This window comes from Trichoplax adhaerens, genomic scaffold (genome assembly GCF_000150275.1).
Source record: "Trichoplax adhaerens TRIADscaffold_4 genomic scaffold, whole genome shotgun sequence".
NCBI lineage: Eukaryota > Metazoa > Placozoa > Uniplacotomia > Trichoplacea > Trichoplacidae > Trichoplax > Trichoplax adhaerens.
In genome coordinates, this window is record NW_002060946.1 from 3,410,019 (window position 1) to 3,435,133 (window position 25,115).

Consider the following 25,115-nt stretch of genomic DNA (forward strand, 5'->3'; position numbering starts at 1 on the left):
ACACTAAACTAATAGATTATTTATGCCTTGCTCCACTACACCTGGAGATCTACTGTATGGTAGTTCTTTACTACTTTCGGTCACACTGGGATAAGACTGTTCTAAAAGATTAGTATAGTTTTTATTAGTAGAGTAGCCGAGTACCTTATCGAACACGATCTAATAAGGAACTCAGGAACTGAGCATTCGCTCGTCCTTTTATACCATTCCACTAAATTTATGGTGCACACATAGTAACTTGACAATATAAGATTTACATGGTTTGTATAGGAGGACAAGCCTCAATAAACTATATAGTTTACTATAGATACAAGCACGTAAACAACTTTAATTAGCAATAACTAATTAATATCCAATTATACCCTTGAGGCTCTGCACGATAATCACGATAATCGCGCGATAAATGCGCGATAGTCGCACGATAAATGCATGATAATCGCGCGTACGCAGCGGGCACTAACGTGTCGCCATTATTAATATCTACTGTATATAGGCTCTACTAATTAATTGCAAATACAATTATGCCTTTCGTTGTCTAGCAATCTAGACATTATTAATATTCTTAATTTCAATTATCGCTTACCAATATAATCCATTAGCTAAATACTGACAAAATCTATTTAATTAGCAAGTACGGTGCTTTGCTCCGTAACAGAGAGCAATTCCATTTCAACGTAAACCCATGGAAATGCCGACGCGCAGAAAAAATAGCTGGCATTAAATCTCTTATAACGAAAAATAAGATATTGACAGGCTAAAATTGTTTAGAATATTGTTGAATATGGATGCAGTAAGTAAATTTTTCAGTCATCTCCTTATTAAAAGTACTACCAAACGAGTAAATTGCTTAAGATGGTACCGTAAATGAGCTATGATTTAAATATTTACACCATCGTTGAATATGTACACAATAAGGAAATTCTCTAATCATCTCTTTAAAAGTACTACCAAATCAATAGATCGCCTGGATAGCGCCGCAAATGAGCTATGATTCAAATATTTAGAATATTGTTAAATACGGATGCAATAAGTAAATTCTTCATTCATTTCTGTAAGAGTTATGCCAAATGAGTAGATTGCCTAGATGGTATCGTAAATAGGCTATGATTGAAATATTTTGAATATCGTTAAATGTAGATACAATAAGTAAATTCTTTATCCATCTCTATAAAAGCACTGTCGAACGAGTAGATTGCTTAAGATAGTCGATGACCCAAGGTTTAAATATACAGAATATCGTTGAATATAGATACAATAAGTAAATTTTTTCATCTATCTCTGTAAAACTACTGTCAAACGAGTAGATTGCTTAACCAGTTATATTAAAAGAGAGAATTTTTCTCTGCAAAGATAGAGTTTGTATGGAACAGCGTCCTGCAAATCGGCCAAACTCATATGGAAGGGTTAAATGTAATATCTGTGTCAGCGAAACGATAGGAGTTTATGCTTTTCAATGCTAAATTTATCCAATCATGGTCGCATTACGTGATATTAATTTGCTTCTGAAGGCTTTGCAAGTATACTCTACACTAAAATGAGCAGTAAAGAGCCACATTAAACCAACTATTCAAACAAGGATAACTCCTAATTATGGAATAGCTTTTATTTCAACCTAGCGAAAGCAATAGTCCATTTTTATAGCTTTATAAATTGGATCATGAAGAGAAGAAAAACAACATGGAAACAATTTCGATACCATGAGTTTATTCATCACAGAAATTAAAGCCAAAAACAAATTCTTATGGTTACTGTCATCTTTTAGTCCTAAAGGTATAAATCACAAAACAGTAGGAGATAACAAATTCTACATTTCCTTTCTAGCGATCACTTACAAACTTAATCCTAAAATAAATTCTACTTTAACTTTCTAGTTACCACTTCCAGAGTTAATCATAAAACAACAAATGCTATTTTTCCTCTCTAGCTACCACTTATAAAGTTAATACTAAAGTAGCAAATACTAGTTTTACTTGCTAGCTACCACTTACAAATTCAATACTTAAATAAATCACTTACAAGTAACAACTAGGAGATTAAATTTATAACTAACCCATAGCGTTAAAAAAGTCAATTTGGAAGGCATGAAATTACTCTACCTGCATTCAATATTTAAGAAGCAGTCGGTATATTCGGGTTAAAAATTTCCTAGTGGAGTCTAATCAGACTCTTTATAGAGTAATTTATCCACGCTTTAGGTACGTAAAGAATCTAAAAGAAATGACTACAACTAAAGCTATAATCGAAGAAGCTTTTGTAATTTATCCCACCTCTGAGGAATGTAAAGGAATCGCTAAAGGGAACAGTAAAACTATAGCTAAAATTATCAATTTCTGTAATTTATCCACTTTATTATATATGTAAAAGAATTAAAATAGGAACAGGAGAACTAAAACTAAATAATACAAATTTTCTCGACCTCTAATTTTTAAACAATTTTAAATCCTTTCTTAAAAATCAATTCGTATAGAAAAAAGAAATGCCCAATTTATATTCCATTGCTACGCTATGAAAACTCGATACTATCCATAGCCAGCGAAATAATTCAATATCTAAAAGCAATAACGTATTAAACGAGGCATTTAATAAAAGCTATAGCCGATGAAGTCAAATCGACGTGATTCTAACTATTTCAAAAGATTTTTTTCTTCTAAAACTAACATAGACAAACGATAGTAATAAGAGTATTTCCCCTAAGCAAATAGGATGGTAATCTTACACTAGGTAAAAACAGCAAGTTTATATTGAAATTTAGGCTACTTGTTGAAATTCTGCCAATTCTTGGATCTTGTGAGACAATTTTTGAAACATGGCTAAGAAATCTAATCGACGTTTATTTAAAGTAATGGTACAGTCGCTTTCCAACGACGAAAATTAACGGATAATAAAAGCAACTTTTCCCTTGTTAAGCAAGTGATTTCCAGTTCATCTTCCAGCGATGTTGGTAATCTTACAAATCAGTCTCTGCGGAAGATCCTGCTCTTTTATAGGCTTTTTTAGGTTGTTTGGATGCCTTTGCATTTTTAGATCGATTGGCAGTTTTCGAGTTGTTATCATCATTAGGAGTATTGGAAACCTTTGAACTACGATGATTTACCGAATCCACTATCTCTTCAGAATTTATAACCTGAGCAGCTTTTTTTTCCTTAGGTCCACTGGCAGTTTTCTTTGATGCTGATTCCATCTTTGGGCTTTCTTCATGCTTAGAATTTCTACCAGCTTTCGTTGGAGTAGAATGATTGACTGATTTCATTATAGCTTTCTCTTGATCATGATTTTGCTCCGCCGCTGAATGCAAGGAATTTGCCGAGTTATTTTCTACAATTGGCTCGCCATTGGATTTGACTACTTCATTTTGTTGTATTTTCGATGATTGTTGACTTTGATCAACGCTTGAACGAGATAAATTTGTTTGAACTACTTCGTTACTTTCTACTTCTGAATTTGATGAACTTGCCTGAATTAGCTTATCATTTTCTACTTCTAGTTTTTCATTCGATTGGATCATTTTTTCATGCTGTTGTTGGTCTTGTTCTACCTTTGAATCAGATGAATTTACTTGTACTATAGGCTTATTTTCTGCCTCTACTTGATCATTTTGACCATCAGCATGAGTTTTATGGTCTAATTCTTGCTTGCTACTGATGGCTGTTTTCTCTTTACTTTGCTCCACTCCATCACCGTTCACTATCGCCATTTCATTAGCAAATTTATTCAACCCGACATGATCCTGATTAGATAGATGATCCGCATCAACGACGTCTTTTCCATCTGCAATTTGTTGCAATGGTTCAGTTGAGTTATTCTCATTATCACTGGCTTGTTGTGTTGCATCCTGTTCATCATCACCTTTCTCAGCCTTACTTTCATTTATTTTCTTGTATTGAGCTAAATCTTTCAACGGTATACCTATAAATTCTTCTTGACGGAATTCGGTATCTCGCATTTTATCGATATCGTCTAAGCTACTCGTTCTACGATGACGCATTCGTTGAAGACGTAGTAAAAGTAAATTCTCATCAGAGACTTGTTTCTTCACTTTATCACTGGTTTTAATACACCAGATGACTTGTTTTCGATTCTCCTCATCTATCCCTAGATTATCCTCTAAACACTGTTTTAATAATTCAGTTGCTTCAAGATTCTGAGCTTTGGATGCCTTAATAAGCCACTCAACACCCGTCCTGGCCGAAGCTCCATGAAAGCTATCCGATAGATGAAGGCGGCCAAATTTGACTTGGCTGCGTATATTGCCACTTTCAGCTGATTTTTTTAATGTTTCCAAATCTTCTTCTTCGATTCGGTTTTTCCGAAATAGACCAGATAATGGTGGCCGCTTCGGTTTATTGGAAGCTGGGTTATGCATAGGAACGGTGCCATATAATTGAGCGGCTTTTAAGTTCTCTTCATCAATTTGACGATCTTCCTCAACTGTAGAAGATTCTCCTACAACACCACGGCGACGTTGGCGCCATGAAGAATATTTATCTACAATTTTCCTTTTAGCTCTTTTCATCGCTATCCACCTCAAATTGAAATCAACCTGTACGACAATCCTATGATCAATCTTATACAGGAAAAATTCAAGGAATCAACTCGAATTGATTGGTTTGTTGTTGTTCAATACTAGTTTAAATACAACCTAAAAACATATGGTTATATTGATTTAGGCGTATTGGTTGTCATCAGCTATTCAAGATGGATGGAGCACAGAAACTTATTTCTCATGCTACTAACGAGCAATGGTAAAAATATTTATTTACATAGAATTTTTTTATTGTAACGGTGTCGCCAGGTTGGCTCAAATAGAAATAATAACCCTTGCTAGCTGAAATTACTGAAAACGATTATCAAGCAACTTCTTTAGTGGACTATCATCAATTAATTTATAGAAAGCTCAATAAAATAGAGAGGGGAAAGAGTAGCTAAAAGCAAATACGTTACGTTAATATATTGCGTCAGAATTATAGTATTCTAACAATTAAGTAAAGCCTAGCGTGATTTCAATCCTAAATTTCTTTGGTATTTGCAACAGCGAAAAAATTAAACTACACTAATGTAGATCAGTTGCTCGATTTGACTCTTTCCCATCCAATAGCATATCGTCAACGATTTCATACCATACGGTTTTCATTTTAGATGATATCACTATTTATGATTAATTTAATTAAGCATGGAGATCTACTCCTATCGTAATGAATATTACACTAATTACTTGTAATATTTCAACGTCAACCTGTAAGAACAATTAGAGAAAATTAAATCATCAGTATTTACTTAACCCTATGTACAGGCATAAAAAGTAAGTTTCTTAATTAATTATAATAAGTATTCCGATAAATCGTTACGCAAAATCGGCTAGAAAATATTGGAATAGTTGCTAACAATCATTATATCGATTTCAATATTTCGACTTAAAATCATGAATGTGTTCAATAGGAATAGAGATACCATTAACGATCACTTAATTCCATATTCAATCTGGAATGATATATTTTCTGCTAATTTAATTATCCTATTTGATACATCTCCATTCACTATGAATGCATTGAATACGGTACTATTTAAGTAAAGATACCGTTGAGTATCATATTTTCTGCTAATTTCATCAAATTGTATCATTTTAATTTATTGTATGAGTATAGAAAGAACGAGCTCGAAGCTCATTTTACAAAATAAATATTCTACTCGTATATTATAAGCAACCTTTCGAAAACTTGGATAGTCAATCTTTTTAGCGAATCACATCAAATTACAATCCTGAAATAGACCATTAATGGAGCCTCGATGCCTAGAAATCTAACATTTGGCAAATACTTCTACGTCATTGCCAACCATAGCATAATATGAAATGTATTTAATGACGTAGGATGATAAACTGTTTTAGTCATCTTTCTCATAACTGAATTTATAGTTAAAACAGGAATCAAGCGGCCTTTGATATAGAATTTTGCATACATAGTGATAATTCTACATATTTCGTTATCGGATACAATATTATTACCATCTAAAAGAACCTATATTTCATTCTTTATTATTAGGAATAAGAAATTTAACGCCTCTAAATGACCTTGGCTGTCAGTTACAATAATAATTCAGAATTAACCTATTTAAAAAAATGCATTTACGTATCCTATACATATGGTGACTCATTGCTATCTAATTTACCATGCGGCAATTTCATTACATATTCATCTTAACATAGTAATATAGATTCTATATCTAATATAGGATAAGATATATACATAAGAATAATAGATTAATCTATATAGAAAACTAATCATAACGATTAAATTGATATTGATCTATCAGTGATTAAATTCTCTCCATATTTTATTCAAATTCTCAAATTGAATTTGCTCGATTCCACTTATGAAAATCTGGTAAATTATAAAACAGAACTACCCAAACTACTCAGCTCATTTGATAATTATATAATTTATTAGTGGCTTTAAACAATGTGGCTACCTGTAGATTGTTAAGTAATCACATCTTTAAGAGGTCATTTTTAATCCAATATTGAGTCGTATACCCAAACTCAATGTCTTAACGATTAATCCCTTTAACTTACATGTAAGTTTAACCTGCTTTTGATGATCAATGAATTAGACTGTATATTCACCAATTTATAAGCTGATAACATTACCGTAACCTATGAAAATAATTAACTTGATTTGAACTTAAGTTAAAAATGTAAATTAATCTATCCTCAGATTTTAGCTATAAACTCAACTTACGATAGTAAATATTTTATAGTAAGACACGGAACATTACTAACTATAAATCTATGGATTCTATAATTTCTCATTAACAATCTAGCATGTGGCGAGATATTTCTACTCATTTGCAAGGTATTTAATAAATAGCGCTAAAGATTAAAATAACAAAAGTATAAATTTGGGTAGAGTTGCAGATCTATTTATTTATGCTGGTTAATAAGTAACATTCGAGGGCATCTTAATGAGATTTATTCCAAATCCAAGTTTCAATTTGTTATTGTAACTACCAAGCATGTAATTTGATCTAATTTGTGCCATCTTCTATGGCGTACTAACCGATCCTAATAATTTTCAATTGATAGTCTGTAATTTAAAGCAGATATGTAAGTCAACTATTCTCAACATATATGGGTTGATAGATTTATTAATTGAAAGGTTTTAAATCTTTATGGTACCGGTACACACAAAATATCAACTGTAACTACTCTATCAGCTAAAATCAGATTAAATTAAAGAAATCAAATATTGACTAATATTAGAAATAAAGAATTTCAGTATTGAATTACAATATTTGCTAATTAGATTGCATTTAGAGATACGAATATTTTGATTCATATAGCGGACGAAGCCTGTCTGAATGACCTCCAAAGCTGTAGTATAGTATAAAGTGTATACAATTATCTTTAGAGAACATTGCTGACTTTAAGTACAGCACCTCTAGAAAGGAATATATCCAGGAATGACTTTCAGAATACAATCTCTTCAAGTAGAAGAAATAAAAGCTGTAATTGACATTCTTATTATAGTGCGACTAGTTTTATTAAATGTTCTTGTATTAAACTAAAAAAATTATGGTAGTGATTGATTCGCAAATTTAAGTTGTTACCAAATATCTAGTAAAGCGGTATAATATACGTATTTCAAAATAGGTAAGTAGTTACTGCCATAAACTCAAATAGGTATCGATAGAATTTATTACACTATAATTGATTTATACTTATCCTATATATATAAATTTATAGCAGTTAATCCATTTTTCAGTGATTATTACAAAATAAAAAGTATTTAACTTCATTAAAATTGTTCTTAATTTTTACGTATCAGACCCGAATATTAAATTTTTACTTTAGATTATAACGTATTTGAAATAACATTACGACTTTTTAAGCATATATGGGTGTAAGCAATTGATACCCTACTTGCTAATTGCCACAATATGCATAAAAAAGATTTTGATTCACCTTTAACTTTTAGCTCAAAGAAACAACATACTGTGTATTGTACATAGACACCCTCCACATTAGGGCTACATTCTATTGATGTCAACATAATAAATGATAAACAAGTTCTTAATATATTCATATACCCCAAGCTTAATAGTATTTCATCATCTATCGACATCTACCCTACCCTTTTGTGTAAACAGATATTTACCTCTAAGTTATAGCATCTTTGTGTATAAAGCGGGGCTCAATATTAGAAAACATCTCAAACTTTGAAGTTATATTCATAAATAGTTAGTAAATCTAGATTTTGATAAAACTACTATCTTACATTTTTAAAGCTATATGAGTTACATACAATTATTGTATGGTTAATATACTGATCTATTATTATAAATAATAATAGTGTAACATTTATATATATATATATGAACTATATATATCAGAGCGTAATATTAGACAACACCATGTCTTCGAAGTTTTATTCTCTGATTTTAATAAAATTTGAGATCTCTTTAGCCTAGCTCTGGAATTAATCCTGTCAATTAGCGGTTGTACGCACATCACTTTATAGATTATTAATATCTTTACATGCTCTCGCTCGAATGGATATTTATCTCCAAATGATATTGCGCAATTTGGAACTTTGAACAGGAGCTCAATATCATTAACCATAATATTTAATGTTTAATATTTTACCCTTACTCAATTTGTTTCTAATAAGCAACATTCAACTTTTAAAAATTTTCATTATATTGGATAAGATCATNTTGTTCATTTTCTTATACAATTGGCACGATAGAATAGAAAATCCAAGCTCTTTATATGAATATCATTGACATTATATTGTATGCTTGTGTTAATTTTGGTTTTGGTGCATAATTATTCGCGAGAGAATGTTTAAACTCTTAAGGTATCTTTATAGCTATACTATTATATAGCAGAACATAAAAATCCCTAACCGTAAATACATTTTTTAAAATATATTAAATTGTTACAATATGATAACATAAGCTCTACGTATTTCAACTCACAAATTTTATAGACTGATCATGTATTTGTATACTTTCAGTTCTACAAGCAAATTACTACGATGCAAAGGCAGTGTAGAAACAGTAGTACACATACTGTATAAACCAACAACTTATAGTTAAGATCAGGACCGATATTATTTATACGACAAGTAATATCATAGTTTCGGTTTTATAACAAGCTAATTGATGGCAAACCATCATCTTTCTATTACTTCATCCTGACTTGAGCACAACATACTGTTTAAGTGACATTTACAACTCTTTCAGCCGATTATAACTGCTATATATATATATATATATTGAATGGAGTGAGATTCTCTTCTTGTATACGTAGTAGGAAGCCAACGCAAAAAGTTTTTTCAAATTTTTACGTACGATTATTACTTACTTAAGTGAACTTGTTAATATTAAACTGTTAGTTGATAGATACTATGACAGCTTAATTCGTTAAGCTTGTTTTCACGATTAAATTAGCAGAGTTTAGATGCTATACAAATATGATAAGGTCAAGATGAAATCTAAAATAGACCTTTAAAGCAATCATGAATACTGCAGTAACTACATTCCAGGGTAACCTACTATTTAATCTCTATGACTGCAATATAATTACCACCTAGAATCAATTATTATTCAGCGATACACAGTACTGGTATTATTAGTATAGCTAATAAACTATTAATTCTACACATACAGTACTTGCAATCTGAAGTACAATTTTGATTAATCGACTGTAATTCAGTCAATGACCTTGAATGTAGTAAAAATTATTTTACAGTCAATATCTCAGGATTTTTAGAAAGTTATTGATTGAGGTTTGTGAAACCAAAATTATTTTATCCGTATTCTAACCCGATAAAATACGGTACCATCACCTAAATTATAAAAGTAGACACAAAACTACCCAATAAGAATATCGATGCTACTACTGCAAGCAAGAGCATGAGATATTATTTGGCCTATCCATGCTACCTATAGATAAGATATTTAACATAATGGGTATCAACATTTAAAGTAATAACTTTAGTATCTACTAACACAAGCCTCAGGATCTAATAGTGAGGTAAAGTAAAAGAAATGGCAATTTCGAGTATTTCTAAATAACGATAAGCTGGCATTTTCAAATATTACCTCTGAGCGTGCATTCTTAACAAAATTGAGCTAGGACGATTGTGCAACAGTTTATTATGGTATAAGACAAGCTTAAGGAGTATAGATGAAACCATCTTCGTTTTAGCTTAGGATCGTCAGTTCTATCTTTCATATTAGTAATAGTAATTTTTCAATTTCTGAATAAATGACTAAATTTTAATTTACAATATCTTCAATCAAGAAACCCACCACTCACTTACCATCCATGCTTTACTTTATAAAATTGTCTGATTTTAAAATACTTTACACCAATTCAACTTTATGGCCAACATTATGTGTATCTGCCGAAGGAGAAAAATCTACTTTATACCGACATACTTTCATGATAAATAAGATTAAGATCAGCTATATCTAGCGCTTGAAATCAGAATTGTACTTTAGAATCCCCTCTATCTTAGCCTCTCTCCCGACAAGCAGTATGAAATCAGTGCCCTTTTATGCATGTTAATTATCTTGTGATTCACAGTAGCCATTCCAATTAATAGTTGTTATAAATTTTCAAAGGCAAAATTAAATATACAGTATGCTATGAACTTAATTATAGTGTAATGTAACTTAGTATTGTTATTGTAAACTGTTAGCCATGTTTAGTATAATGTACGGTAGATATTTATCCTAAGAGATATTTAAATGGTAGCCATAACTATAGACTGTAGTGGTATAGACTCTATGCTAGAGTACAGATGACTATATATAGTAAGGTGTTGAGTTACTAATAAGGCTATAGGTAAAAATAGAACTGTAAATCATATATTAGGATATGGTTAATTCATTGTACTTGGGCTGGTGTGAACAATGTCTAGGTAAATACTGTAGTCGTATCCATATTGGATTAATGATGGTCCGCAGTAGAATAATAAGAATAATTTTACTATGTGTAAAATAAGGTAAAAGGTTGCCAAGCGGATTGTAGCTGCGAATGCTACGAACAGTATAAAAGCATGCAACTTTAGATTATTCTGTTAGTTCGTTCTAGAAGTCTTTAGTAGTAGTATTCGGCTAGAGTAGAGCTGAGTGTAGTTAATCTTTGTATAAGATTCAATAAAGCCCTTATTTTTCTAAAATTTGGAATTTCGTGATTGGTATATATCACAAATAGCAATACTCCGTTACGTTCCGGTAACATTACTATTAACAAACTAACTCATAAATTCTAATAGTAGAATACGTCATACATCCAGTGCCCAATAAACTAAGTTCTAACAATATCTCTTTAAGTGCTACTAATAACCTTACAATTCGCGAAAATTGCTCTTTTACTTCAATTAATAGACTAACTTCCTACAATTTCTGGAAGTAGAACAGTAGCAATACATAACTAGGAACATTTCTTTTTGTTATGATTTAATCCCAAAGGTTATTAATGAAAGAGCTTTGTCATAATTTTAGAAGCAATTTTAAAATTATCAAAATTCATGCCTAGTAAATGTAACAATATATCTATAAGTAGGTGCTAATTAATTAGCTATAATGATATAAACTGTTTATTTATCTGATTAAATCTTGTAATAATTGACATTAGTGGATAAATTACAACTAGTCCATGCAATGTCCGCTTTGCAAATAAAAAATATCTAGTTTCATCTTCCACTCCCAATATAATTTTATTTGATATACTGGTGGTAAAAAGCAAATTACGATATATTCATAAAATTAGATAAAATAAAATGCTTCAAATTACGTTGATACTCATTCTAATAGCATGATTTAATTAGGTCCATGTTATTTGCTTACTCATGATCTAAAATTATTCATTCTTGAAGATAAATTGCAACCGTATCATCGAGATTATACTCCTGCTATTGCTCTAATAGCAAGATCAAGTAGATGTGTGACTTTGTAATTTAATCGACGATTAAGTGTAAAGAATTCAGTTTAATTTAGAATATTAGTAACAAACGCAGCGAAAGTAATAGCTCCTAATAAAGATTAATAAGGATATGGACTTTTATAATTTCTTAACGATAGTCTTCATTTGCTCATTCTTTTAGAGTTACCTGTGTCTCAATACTTCATGTCTAATACTAGTGCTGGATTGCATTGCTAACCTATAAACTGTGTGCGTTTCCATTTTAAAATCATTTAGTACCAGCATTCAGTAACAAAAACTGACTGCTAAAAGGTGTAATTAATATCTGAACCATCATAACGTTCAAATTCTTATTATACTTATAGCCTATCAACTGCGGTAAATATCTACTAGCTTATTCGTTCATTCAGAATAGGTCATTACCTCAACATGATACTAATTATCATTTCTTGAATAAAATGAGAAATATAGCTGAAGTTAAGCTTTCTTGTCTAGAATTTGAATAAGAGTAAATCCCATAACAATTGATCTAGCTAACCACTAGAGCCACAGTCCCATTATTAATGAACTAATATTATATTTTTTATAATAGGCGGGACATTGCTACAAAAGGGCTATTTCCTATTCTACACTTAATGATGTCTCTCATCGTGGAAATTCCCTAGAGACTTGAAATGATTGAAGAAAGATCCGTCTATAAAAACAGTTTGAAAGCTAAAGAAACTAACTTAAATCATCACCATAATTGAAATATACTTCATTTAAATATTTTTTCATTTATTGTTATCCTTTATGATTTAGCTATCTCCAATGGATGGTGATTATTTCCCATAATCTTATTTTAATTCTCAATCACAAACAGCTTTCATATAGATGCATTCCATCCATGAATGGAATTTTGAGAGCATTAATAACGTTACGATAGATCAAAGATTTTATAGCCAGGTTAAAATTATTAGTAATAATTTACCTTTATATCTCTATAGCGATTTCTTATTACGATCTAATAGTAAATATCGCCATCCGTTCGTCAGTAGTAAGAATTTTAACATTCGTATTCTAAGAGTGTATAATCTAAGAGATAGACTAACCTTCTTTCCAGTTGTGTTACTAGAGAAAATTTTTAAACTTCAAGAATTTACTCTACCATAAAATTTAATTCTTCCACCTTCAAACTACGTAGAGAACTACAAAGATATTTATTGGTAGCTAGTAAACAATGTTATTTGTTCTTAATAATAATATACACAGTAACTGATAATTGGTAATAGTCGTACTTTTAAGCACTAGCATTTACTGTACTAGCTATTCACCCTAAAAATATTTAGCATTAATTAAGACAGTATTGACATTTCAATAGCCGTAGATCCATTCTACGAAACATTTGATATTAGTTGAATTCAATTTGCATTTATGCAAATTTGGTAATTGGACTAGAATATTTTTGGGATTATGGCCTACATTAATCATCATCATTATTATTATTTATGAACAAAATCATCATGTCTTAATTAATTAGCATAAAAACTAAAGAAACAAAAGTTAATAAACCGTTTACTATTGTCATTATCATCATACTGGTAATAATTATCATTAGACGAATACTCTGCAGGTGGTTATTCTTCTTATTACTTACGTCCAATAATGATTATAAAATGGACAAGAATGAAATAGGTTAAATTTCATCAGGATTAATACAAATCAACATCAAAGTCAAATGGACCAGAGGTAATATGTAATTAACAAATAATGATAGATGGTCTAATATGCGGGTATAATCTCTCCTCCTATTTTCTTCATATAACTTCAAAAAATGACTGTAACTTTACATAACAGTATCCATACAACTGCATCATTAGATTGAATTAGTTAATTAAAATCTAAAATTCATACAATTTTTTAATCTATCATGGTAAATTTACATCCATCGAAGGAACAATAATATGACTAGCTAGTTCATACCTATCCCTAAATATACAAACATATCTAAACAGTACTAGATATATCTACATAGCTGTATATGATATATTGACATTTTCATTTTCAATAGATGGAGAAACGATTCTGTGAATATGCTTAGACTAAGAAATAAATAAGGTTTTTTCAATTAGAAATAACATAGCATAGAAATATTTTCCTATGCTATAAGTAAAAGAATAGATTTAATAAAGAAATAGAAGCAACCTATGCTATATTATCGTTCTCCTCAAACTACAGTGCAATTAGAACCAACATAGACTAATTAACAGTCTATCTATCATAAAGTAATACAAGTATATTACATTGTTGCAACCTAGACAGTGTATCATTCAAAATCTGTGTGAATCATCATTAATCAATGTACTCGTAATTATGATTATGATAGAATATGGCGTTGTTAGCATGATGCCTATGGTTTTGATTGTGGCTGGCGCCTCATCTTTTCATTACATTATACAATTAAATGAAGATTCAGTAGGAAGCCAAAGACGATGTTTACTATCAGGATACATTACTAATACCTATATTCTATCATCATTGAATATAAAATCTGCATGATGCATTAGTCGCTAATTATTTAACATAGGAAAGATTTTTGTCTCCAAAACAGATCTCCGAATCCTTCAGATTTATTCCAATCTTCGATCTCGAACTTATTCTTTCCATCACCGTCGATTTTAGATTGATATTAAGGTAAGTTAACTACTATTTCATCCACCTTGATGGCATGGTATGAAAGCCACTATAATATAGAATCAGTTTTGAAAAACTTAGCTCGAGGATAGTTAAAAATCTACTCTTTAATTTTGGAATTTATCCTTTATATCTTTTAATTAACAGTAAATTAATTTTATTTAGGTTAAACTAGCAATCTTCTATTTAACTTATAACTTTATTCTTTCTATTAAATCGTATCTATCTTCTCCATTAATCGATTAATCCGGAATGGAACACTCCATCATACCTTACGTTACCTGTCATTATATTCCTTAATAAAATCAAAATCGTCCTTTGCTCAACTTTATTTTGTAGTCCAATTATCCATGATGGATTCTTTAAAATCAAAAACCCATCTCTTGTCGTTTGATGTCCAGCCCTTTCCAAAGAACGATGGAAAATATACTCTATGCTGTCAAAATAGCGTCCAGTGGTCATCTCTATCATTAGCAGATAATACTGTAAGTTTTTATTTGATGTATCCGACCTAATTAAAAATGCGACAACTAAATCAATCTGCAATCTTTATGAGATTTGGAAGCACGATTTAAGGAACTATTCCTTCAATTTTTTAACAGCCAACTGACTTGTTCATAATCGATTATCGTTGTTATTCGCTATCATCATTTCATCAATTATCATTATCGCCTGCTATCTCTCTATATCAATTTACCTTCATATTAGAATTTTAGACATTAAAGTATTGAGTCGTTGATTCCTTTTTTGATTAGATACTCTATTCTGAAGAAGAAACGGTCTATCTCGAGAACCAACTCTTGGCTAGCTTATATGGCAGTCAGTTTTCCTCACCAACATCGCTATCATCAGGCGCATGTAATGTTCATCAATTGCTAGAGAAGGTTAGACTCTAAGAAAATAGCAGGAGTAGCAATAGTTAATCATAATACGATTTTAATTTCTACCTGAAGATTATACGAGCTATAGCACGACCATCCAAAGAGTTAAAGTATCAACTTTTTTTTATTGAGAAATATATCGATTTGATCCTCTATCATTTTTGTTAAGCTACATTACGGTACTAGAATAGAACGGATAAGAAAATCACATTCATAAAGTTTTCTATATTGCTCTATGGGGAGGTTAATTTCACTTAAATGAAAACTGCTCTTTCTAGATTCATGGTGTAAAAAATTTTTGATACAGTTTTGATATCTAAAGAATTAACCAGAACTCGCATTTCTACACTACTCTATAGGGAGGTTGATAATATCCAAGTAGAAATTACTCAGACTAGATTCATCGTGTAATAAAGGAATGAAAAAGTTGTTCTTATCATCATTATTCTAAATAACAAAGTTAATTATAATATTAACAACTTATTTAAGCTAGCTGACCCCATTTCTGTCTTCTTTTTGTCTTAAAGTCTTGACTTAACAAGCCAATAATCATACATAGGTTTAAAAGAGCTTTGATTAATCATTCTGCTGCATTCTATTTTATTATTTTTCAAATGTCATTTAGTAAACGATAAAGAATAATCGTATTTTCTCCACGATCGGATCAAGTTATTGCTATAATAAGTTTAATGCTGTATTAGAAGTTACCTTGAAAGGTTATAGAAAGAATTAGATGTAAATCTCTGTCAACTTAGCAAAAGCGATCATACTACATTAAATTTAACGTTATGCTGTAGCAGAGATGATTTCAAATTCGCCGATATTATTTTAACACTATGGTTGAGTGATGTTATTAATGAGGACAGTATAGTCATTATATATCCATACACGTACTTAAATTTAATTTTAGCCACGCTGCTCATTCCTCATTAACGAATTTTCGACCACTTTCATACCTGCTATAGAATCTAGTCAACACAAAGCCAGAACTAATTATATTGTAACCTGACGAATAGCCCTCCCCCAAATTTTTATGATAGAATGCTATTAAATCACTAATTAGTTAATTAATAAGATATCTTATTCGTTCACAATAATCATACAGAATACGTTAAATCAGTAAAATTACTGTAGGCGTTAATTTAGCTTAAAATGAAGTTCTACAGACTTTGCTTGATTATCAAGAAATTTAACATAGATAAAGGGTATAGGACTTTCGGAGGTACTTGCGTGGCATAAGGGATATCAAATTAGATAAAAGAAGGGTAATAATAACAGATAAATGTTATATAGACTGTCTTAAAATAAAATTTAATTGATTGAGCATGATTATCGATGGTGAGTAGACGACTGAGTAAGATAGTCCACTTGAGTAATACTAGATTAGCATGGAAGCTATTTAAAATAGAAATAACCATCGATAAGATGCCTATATGAAGTAGCGATAGTTTCTCGTGGTTAATAAACTAGTTTACCACTAGACTATGAAGCTCTAAGCGGACAGAGATTAGATGTCTTACAGTAGCCAGACGATAATATTCCGAGAAACCTATATGGAAGACAGGATTAGATGTCTTGCGGCAGCCGGCTAATTACGTACTGCGAAACTCATATGGAGTAGCAATAGATAGATAGTGATATATTTTTTTAACAAGTAAAATTAATTTACTATTAGGTTGTAAAGGTTAAAGTAGGCGTTATTCGATGCTTTGCATAGCTAGATAATTATATACCGAGAAACTCATATGGAGCAGCACTAGAAAGGTAATGGACTAACACCTTTAGAAATATTTATACCTTCCCTTTCTTAAAAAGGTCTGCATTGCAGATCTAGTTATGGGGCCATTATTGCAAGCAATAAATGGGTTTATATAGAAAGATAGGCTAGATATGACTGAATTGTATCTGGTCAAATCAATTTTGGCCTATATTATGATCTATAGCATAACATGCACATAAGCTGATGTCTTTTGTCATAAATAGGTCATAAACTAATGCATTTTGACCATAAATGAATCACAAAAAATATGTATATAACTCTTTTTATTACAAGGCTAAACCTAGGTATCATAAAACTCATTAATTAACGAAATGGATGATTCAATATGGTAATAATGTAAGTAGTATGAACTTTTTTTAATATATCAAGTCTATCAAAAGAAAATAATTTCATTTAAACTGACATTAGTTGGCGTTATGGACCCTATTACTTTTGAAATATCTTCCATCCTGTAAATTAAAATATCGTAAAAGATATGAATTGTATTTATAACGATTTGAAATTTAGAGCCTATATTAACAAGCAGAAAAGAAAAGAATATCCTTATCTCTCAGTTAAAAGTAGAATACCTTTCTATTGATAGAAGGTAGCCATTTCTATTAATACGTAGCCTAAAACTGTTTTAGAATAGAAATTGGCATAGATTAAGATAAGCAAAAACAGGTAGAATACTATCAATATTTATTGTAATCCCAACTGCAATGATTTTAGCAGTATTTTCGATAGAAAATAGGCGTTATTAACAAAATTAATACACCAAAATCCCCAGAAAAGAAGTATTAGGATCGATTGACTTTACTACATTAGACCTAAATTCAGTAGCAGCCATGCGTTACTTTAAAGCAAATTTGAATAGCTTTAGCAATGGCTGACAGAAGAGGGTACGCGTTAGCCCAGTATTAAAGTGTCATATCTCAAAGGCCTCATTACACAGATGGAATTGATCGCCTGTTTACTAATAAATGAGCAAGAAATATTCACGATCACCATCTAATCTCGCTTCTAGCTATGTTTAGACCAACAAATTTCGAAGATTGCTCTCGCTACTTCGCCAATTTCAAGGTCAATTGATCACGCGTCATTGTTTGACATGAAAAAAAGTGTTGACAATAAATTTTAAAGTAGAAAATTAATTCTGCTTTGAATAACGTTCACTTCGTAAGCTTAAGCCCAAATAGAATAAAATATTAGTGTTGATATTCAATAGACGTCTGCTTGAAATGAATATATGATGTCAATTATTATTCGTGCGAAAATAAAATAGACTAGGGAAGGGGGTATGTCGGCTAAGCTTTGGTATTTGAATAATGTTAACGGCCATGTTTGAAGATATCAGCAGATTGGTTAGAACTCAAGCTGGGATCCAAATTTTGCAATTAAATAGTGACTGAATATTACTTGACAAAGTTTGGACATTGCATAGCCATCAAGATAGTACATTGGCGATAATGGAGTTATTGTCATTAAAGAACAACATGGCGAACACAGCTTGAAATTTACTGTTGCATCCAATTTCAATAATTAGTAGTTCAAGGACAGTCTGTAGAACAATCCATCACCAGTAGACAATCAGCGTGAATTCGACGTCTTATTTTGATACACTTAGCTTCAATGCATATTTGAAAGACGCAGACTTTTCAACAAGTTAAAGATGGCTATGAAATAAACAAGAATCAATTAATGCAATGTTTAACTAATTGCTATGGTCATGTCACTATTGATTCTATGTTTTATTTTTCTTTCTGCTTATTCGATTGACATTATATCCGTCAACAAGAGAACTGAATAATACAACATTCCTGCTCTGACCTCTGCAACGTGATAAATAACAGTAATTAGCTATTAGGAATACCTAATAAGCTATGAAATAAAAAATTAAGCTATGCTAATCAGTTACCTCGTCGTCTTTTGTATATTTTTAATTTTTCAATGCTTACTTCAAAGTTTGTAGTAACATCTTCACGTGCTAGACTGCAGCCGGTCTGCGGGACATCTCATCATTCACAATAAATCAACCGAAAAATGAAATACATTCAATCTACCACATTAATGCTCCTTATTCTATTCCTCTATTTGTTTTTAATTCCAACATCTCCTTCAAATATAAAATCAACCGAAGAAAGACTATTTCGTACCAATTTACTTTAATTCTTACGTGTAACTTAGAGTTCAATACTGGAAATAAGAAATGAGCTATAGAAAAAATAATTAATATACAAAAATCTGCCAATGCATAATTCATATTTTGTCCATTGGACTAAAATGTTAGAGCTGAACACTATAAAATAATAAGATTAAGATTAACCATCTGAGATAAGCTATCTGGGTCTATTTTACAATCTTCTATAGTGATGGCCTATAATGAAATAATTAATATTCAAAACTGGTCAATTCATAATTCATATTCTGTCCATTAAACTAAATGTAAAAACTAAAGATTAAAAAATAAATTAAAATAAGATTGAAATTGTGAGATATCCAATCTTACCAATCTTACCAATCTGACAATCCTTCTATAATGATGACCTATAAAGAAATAATTTAATTTTCGAAATCGGTCAATTTATAATATATATTCTGTCCATCCGACTAAAATATTAAAGCTAAACGCAATAAAAAAATTAAACTGAGATTGATCTTCTGAGATAACCTATCTGGGGTATTCTACAATCTTTCTATAATGATGACCTGTAAAGAATTAGTTAATATTCAAAATTGGGCAATTTATAATTCATGTTTTGTCCATTGGACTAAAGTGTTAAATCTAAAAGCTATTAAAATTATTACATTAAAAATGACCTTTTGAAACGAATAATTTATCTATCTAGGTCTATTCTACAATCTTGCTATGATGATAACCTAGATACTATGGCAATGTACTTAATTCTCGTTTCTAGGTCAATTTCTTTTGCCTATGCTTATTTTAAAACCAAAAATAATTCATACTTATCTCTATGTATTAATTCTGATCAGTTTAAAAGATCTTCTAATTTCAACATCTCGACTAAAGTAGCCGGTAAAAAATAACATTTAGCGTCTATCAATCTTCAGTCTATAATCCATCCATTGGTCAAAGTATCAATGTTTCTTAAGAGATTTTATTAAATAGTTTGATATGTAATTTATCTTAATCTGTTTATAATATTTCTGTAATTCCGCTCTAGATGATATAACCTGCAGTTTCGTCCAAGAAATAGAATTGAAATTAAATGAATCTTTTTCAGCTTCATACTGAACACCTCTATCCATTTTTCATTTCATATTTTCTTAGTTGTGCAAAGCTGTAAATCAATACCAGCATCATAAATGGTGCTTAGTATCTTATGGCCAATTTCACCTTAGGCAATGGTTACAACAGTTAGCCAGTAAATTGTCATTCAATTTGCCGCCTGTTTTTTCAGTATTTATTGATGTTAAGGAAGAATTTCATAAAATTATTCCTGACCAAAGTCAAGATATGACATTATACGATGTTGCTGAATGTAAGTTCTTAAAATATGTGATAGAATTAATCCATGTTGTCTACAATAAATTGTAGAGATTTTAAATATTTAATGTTTTCAATTTGTGCAATTGTTTAACCAGCTATAATAATATCAGGAAAGATAAATTGCTAAGTTAACTTAATCTACCACCAAATAATCAGAATGCTAAATAGGCAGATCGACGATACTCTTATGTAACTTTAAAACCTACGAATATAATCACCAGTGATATAGATTGACATATCGTAAAGTATTAGCTAAAACTTATACATGAATCCTTTATATTTTGCTTCAGACTTGCATCTTGATAAGGATTTAATTCAATCAAAAAATCGAAGCAAATTGGTCCTAAGCCTTTATCAAACATTAGCAGCTAGAGGTACTTATGATAAAAATGGTGCATACAAAAATAACGGGGATTAATAATTATAATCATTAAACGTGTGCTATAGCGTCATAGCTTTTAATATTTATGGAGTGAGATATATAGATAGGATCTTATTGTAACTTTTTAAACCTTCCCCTACTAATTATTAACCCCATAAGATAAGATTTATTACCAAACACGTATGGCGCTAATTGATTCTCTGTCTACTCCGTATAGGAATTCAAACATTCCCAAGTTACCAAAATATTAAGGGAAGACTGGAACCCACAACTTACCATGGCAGTTGGTAAATAAGATGATTTAAGTCTAGACTACAATCATTTATCGTTAATCAAAATATTCGATGTCTATTATTTTTCTTTGCGCGTATATCCAGCGCTAGCCCTATCTATAATAAGCTAGCTGTTAAAGTTTGTGATCTGCCCACATATTTAAATGACCAAGATGTGGCAAGCTTCTTTCGTGGACTTAACATTATTCGAGGAGGGATTTCCTTCTTGCTTAGCGAATATGGTAAACGCTATGGTCAAGCTTATGTTAAATTTGAAGACACTGTTCAACGAGATCTAGCACTAAAAAGGCATAGCCAATATATTGATCAAAAGTCTATTCGGGTGAAATTAATAGCCTTATTGATATTGAATTAATCAGTTGCTTTTATAAAGGGTTTAAAATCTAATAATATTACTATCCTCTAATCTACCTATTAACATTAATGCTGCATATTTATAGATTTACAAAATCAATGCCGGTCAAGGTTTCATCCCTAACGTTGGAGGTATTGATATAAACTGAAGATATAATATAATAATTCTACTTGACAGCCTTAAATTCGCTGTAAATTAGTCAATTTAAGCTAAAATATATCCTTCTACTATCCGAAATTAAGTTGAAGTACGAATTTTAATATACTTATGATAAATTGTTATAAATAGTGTGTGTTACATTAATTTACAATAATAATTCACCAAAACTTAATTTGATGTGTTATATGAAATCTACTTATTGAAGGGGTGGCAATATATAATATTTTATATGTCCTTTATTATAATATTGATAAGTTGAAATGACAGTAGATAAGCTAAGCTAAAAGAAAAATTATTTTTCTAACTTAAGAACTTATTCAGTTTAATTGCATTTCAAGTTAGTTTATGCGAATACTGTGCATAAATCTGATAAATATTATATGGACAGGCTATAGGAATAAATTGTGTCCTATAGCAATATAAGTTGAAATACTAATAATTAAATTACTTATAATATGTTCAGGTGCAACTATTGTCAACGCTTTAATGAAAAGCAATGACAGGCCAGAAATTGCTTTACTACGTATAAAAGGGCTACCAAGTACTGTCATAGCTATCGATGTTGTCAATTTCTTTAAGGGTACAGCTGATGTTTTAGACAACGAAGAAGGTGTTCTACTGCTTCTATCTGCTGATGGAAGAACAACAGGTGAAGGCTACGTAGCATTTAAAACACCTGAAATTGCACGAAGTGCAATATATAAAGACTACAAGATAATGGCAAATCACCATATTGAATTATATGATTGTTCATTAAATGATGCACTAAAGGTTAGATGAAGAATAATCTTAATTCGGTCGATATATTCGTATTAGTGAACGGAATAAAATCGATGTATAATATATGCCTCCGTTTATAGATAATTATATCAATCGGAGCTGTTATAAATTGCCCAATTTAATGAGTAACCCTTCACTTCAGGCACTACAAGAAAGCCATATCAGCAGCAGTTACCGCAAAAACGATAAAATTTTAACAAATTTACGGCAAAAGAGCCAAGAAAGTGTACGAGATTGCATACGCTTGCGAGGATTGCCTTTTACGGCAACAGAACCAGATATCACCAATTTTATGGGGGAACTTGCTGATAAAATTGCTCTTAATGGTATTCATTTATGCATCAATGACAGGGTACGATAGCATAGAACACTTGCTTAGCAATACATACCTATAGTAGATTTTAATCATATATTATTAGCGCCATGCTAGGATATCATCTAAAGAAATGTAGTTTCGATTTATATTACTAATCTAGAGGGTATATTTAAAATTAAACTTAAACTATAAAATGCCAATAGAAGTCTATCTAACTTATGAGATTATTTCGTATATTATCACTCAAGAACTAAGTGTAAATCAATGTTACTCATTTAGATAACATGCTCATGATTATTTTATAAAATGCCAATAGTTCTTTGCAAAATGCATAAAATCAGAGTCATACTATTGAAGAAATCAATTTAATCTAGGTTCATATTATTCATCTGAATAAGCGTACAACATTGATCTATAAAATACCCAGGGTAGCTTGCAGAATATGTTATAATGTTACCATAGTATCTAAGAAATCAAGTCAACCCTTATAATTACTACTATCCTAGACAAATGGCTAAAATAAAATCTCGCCTTTTTAATGGATTTATTCATCAAAATTGTGTAGGGGCGGCCTTCCGGTGACGCTTATATTCAGATGCTATCGGCTGAAGATGCAATAAAATCAGCAGAGAAAAAACATCGAGAACATTTAGGTACACGATGGATTGAGGTATTCCAATGCTCTAGAGAGGAAGTCACAGAAGCTAAAATCACTACCAGTGCCAACAAAAGCTACAATTCTTACTATGATAACAATCAATATCACGGTCGACGAAATAATAATCCTGCTAAAAACATTGTAACAGAAAATCGTTATAATACTAATACCGATCGACAAATAAGTCCACCTGTATCATCTGTTTGTGTTATCCCAACTCCTATGATGACAAGCATGGGATTACCTATGATCCCACAAACTTGGAATCAATATCAACAGGATGGCATGCATTTCTATCCACAATCTAATTCGCCAAGGATAACACGAGTTAGGAATGCTACACCTGCTATATCAAAAGAAATTTCACGCTATCAAGCAGACTATACTACGGTAAGGTTGCCTAGATGATTATTGTTTATTAAACATTTATAGAAATTATAAATTGAGCATTATTAAGAAGTTCTATGCGAATAGCTGTTAAATAGACGATACATTAAAATTATCAAATATTTTTAACATTAGTATCAGCCCAATACTTCACTTCAATTGCAATATGAAGATTATAACAGACCTGATGGCAACATCATCTACACCTATCCGGCTCCAATCGATAATCTACAACGTAGCCGAAATCAGCATTTGCCGTCTAGAAATATTGAAATGTATATGGTATAAAATGCTCACTCTTAAACTGATCTTAATTAACTGTTAGAATTCTAATTTTTTCCCATTTCTCTCATTCCATTATGCTCACATACCCTATGTCGATTTTATAGTAATACTTTTTAAATTTAGTTTTCAAATTTAAATAACTGCTGTTATTATTTCCTTAATCACTCGCACGATATAGTCCATGCAATAGCAACACTTTTGAAGAAAAATTCTCCTTACCAATAGCCAGTTATAAAGGATTTTAAACATTCGTTAGAGGTGATCAAAACCAGAAAAAAAGACTTATTGAAAACATTTTTTTATCCGTTATATTTGTTTACAAAGGAAAGTTATTCCTTCACCCTTTACTATATGTTAAGTGTGCTTGATTTTAATCGCTACTTGTATCTCTTTAATTCAATAAAGTAATTTATTATTCACTTTCATGAATGAGTTTCTTGGAAAGTTTTATATTAAGCTTATCTTATATGTAATATGATTACCATATTACAAGGAATGTCTACATCAGTACCTTACTTCAAACTAATAGCTTTCCTGTAGATGGTTAGAAAAGCTGATCTGAAAGATTACTTTAAAGTTATAGGTATGGCTGACTAATAAGGCATTCGTAAAAATAATTTGGAAACGCTTACATTATGAAACCGTTGAGCAATGCTGGTAGACTTTTTATGTAAATGTATTGCTGTGACTTATTTCCAAGGTTACTAGCCTCAATTATGCAGTTAATATAACATTTATCTACTA

At 30.7% G+C, this 25,115-nt stretch overlaps 3 protein-coding genes across 3 annotated transcripts; 2 read left to right on the top strand and 1 right to left on the bottom strand.

Moving 5' to 3' along the window:
- Positions 1 to 2,947: 2,947 nt before the first annotated feature.
- TRIADDRAFT_55535 (uncharacterized protein) lies at positions 2,948 to 4,513 on the bottom strand (the record flags this gene model as incomplete). The annotated part of the gene is made up of 1 exon (XM_002111934.1): positions 2,948 to 4,513. One exon carries the CDS (start codon positions 4,511 to 4,513, stop codon positions 2,948 to 2,950), a length of 1,566 nt encoding a protein of 521 aa, XP_002111970.1.
- Positions 4,514 to 14,958: 10,445 nt separating this feature from the next.
- On the top strand, positions 14,959 to 15,654 carry TRIADDRAFT_55536 (uncharacterized protein; the record flags this gene model as incomplete). Its single annotated transcript, XM_002111441.1, has 3 exons — positions 14,959 to 15,090; positions 15,361 to 15,489; positions 15,559 to 15,654. 3 exons carry the CDS (start codon positions 14,959 to 14,961, stop codon positions 15,652 to 15,654), a joined length of 357 nt encoding a protein of 118 aa, XP_002111477.1.
- A 5,889-nt stretch (positions 15,655 to 21,543) lies between these two features.
- On the top strand, positions 21,544 to 23,738 carry TRIADDRAFT_13868 (uncharacterized protein; the record flags this gene model as incomplete). Its single annotated transcript, XM_002111442.1, has 5 exons — positions 21,544 to 21,753; positions 21,872 to 21,917; positions 22,409 to 22,716; positions 22,868 to 23,077; positions 23,607 to 23,738. Coding segments are annotated over 5 exons (906 nt in total), but the record flags the coding sequence as incomplete, so codon positions are not given.
- Between the last annotated feature and the right edge of the window lie 1,377 nt (positions 23,739 to 25,115).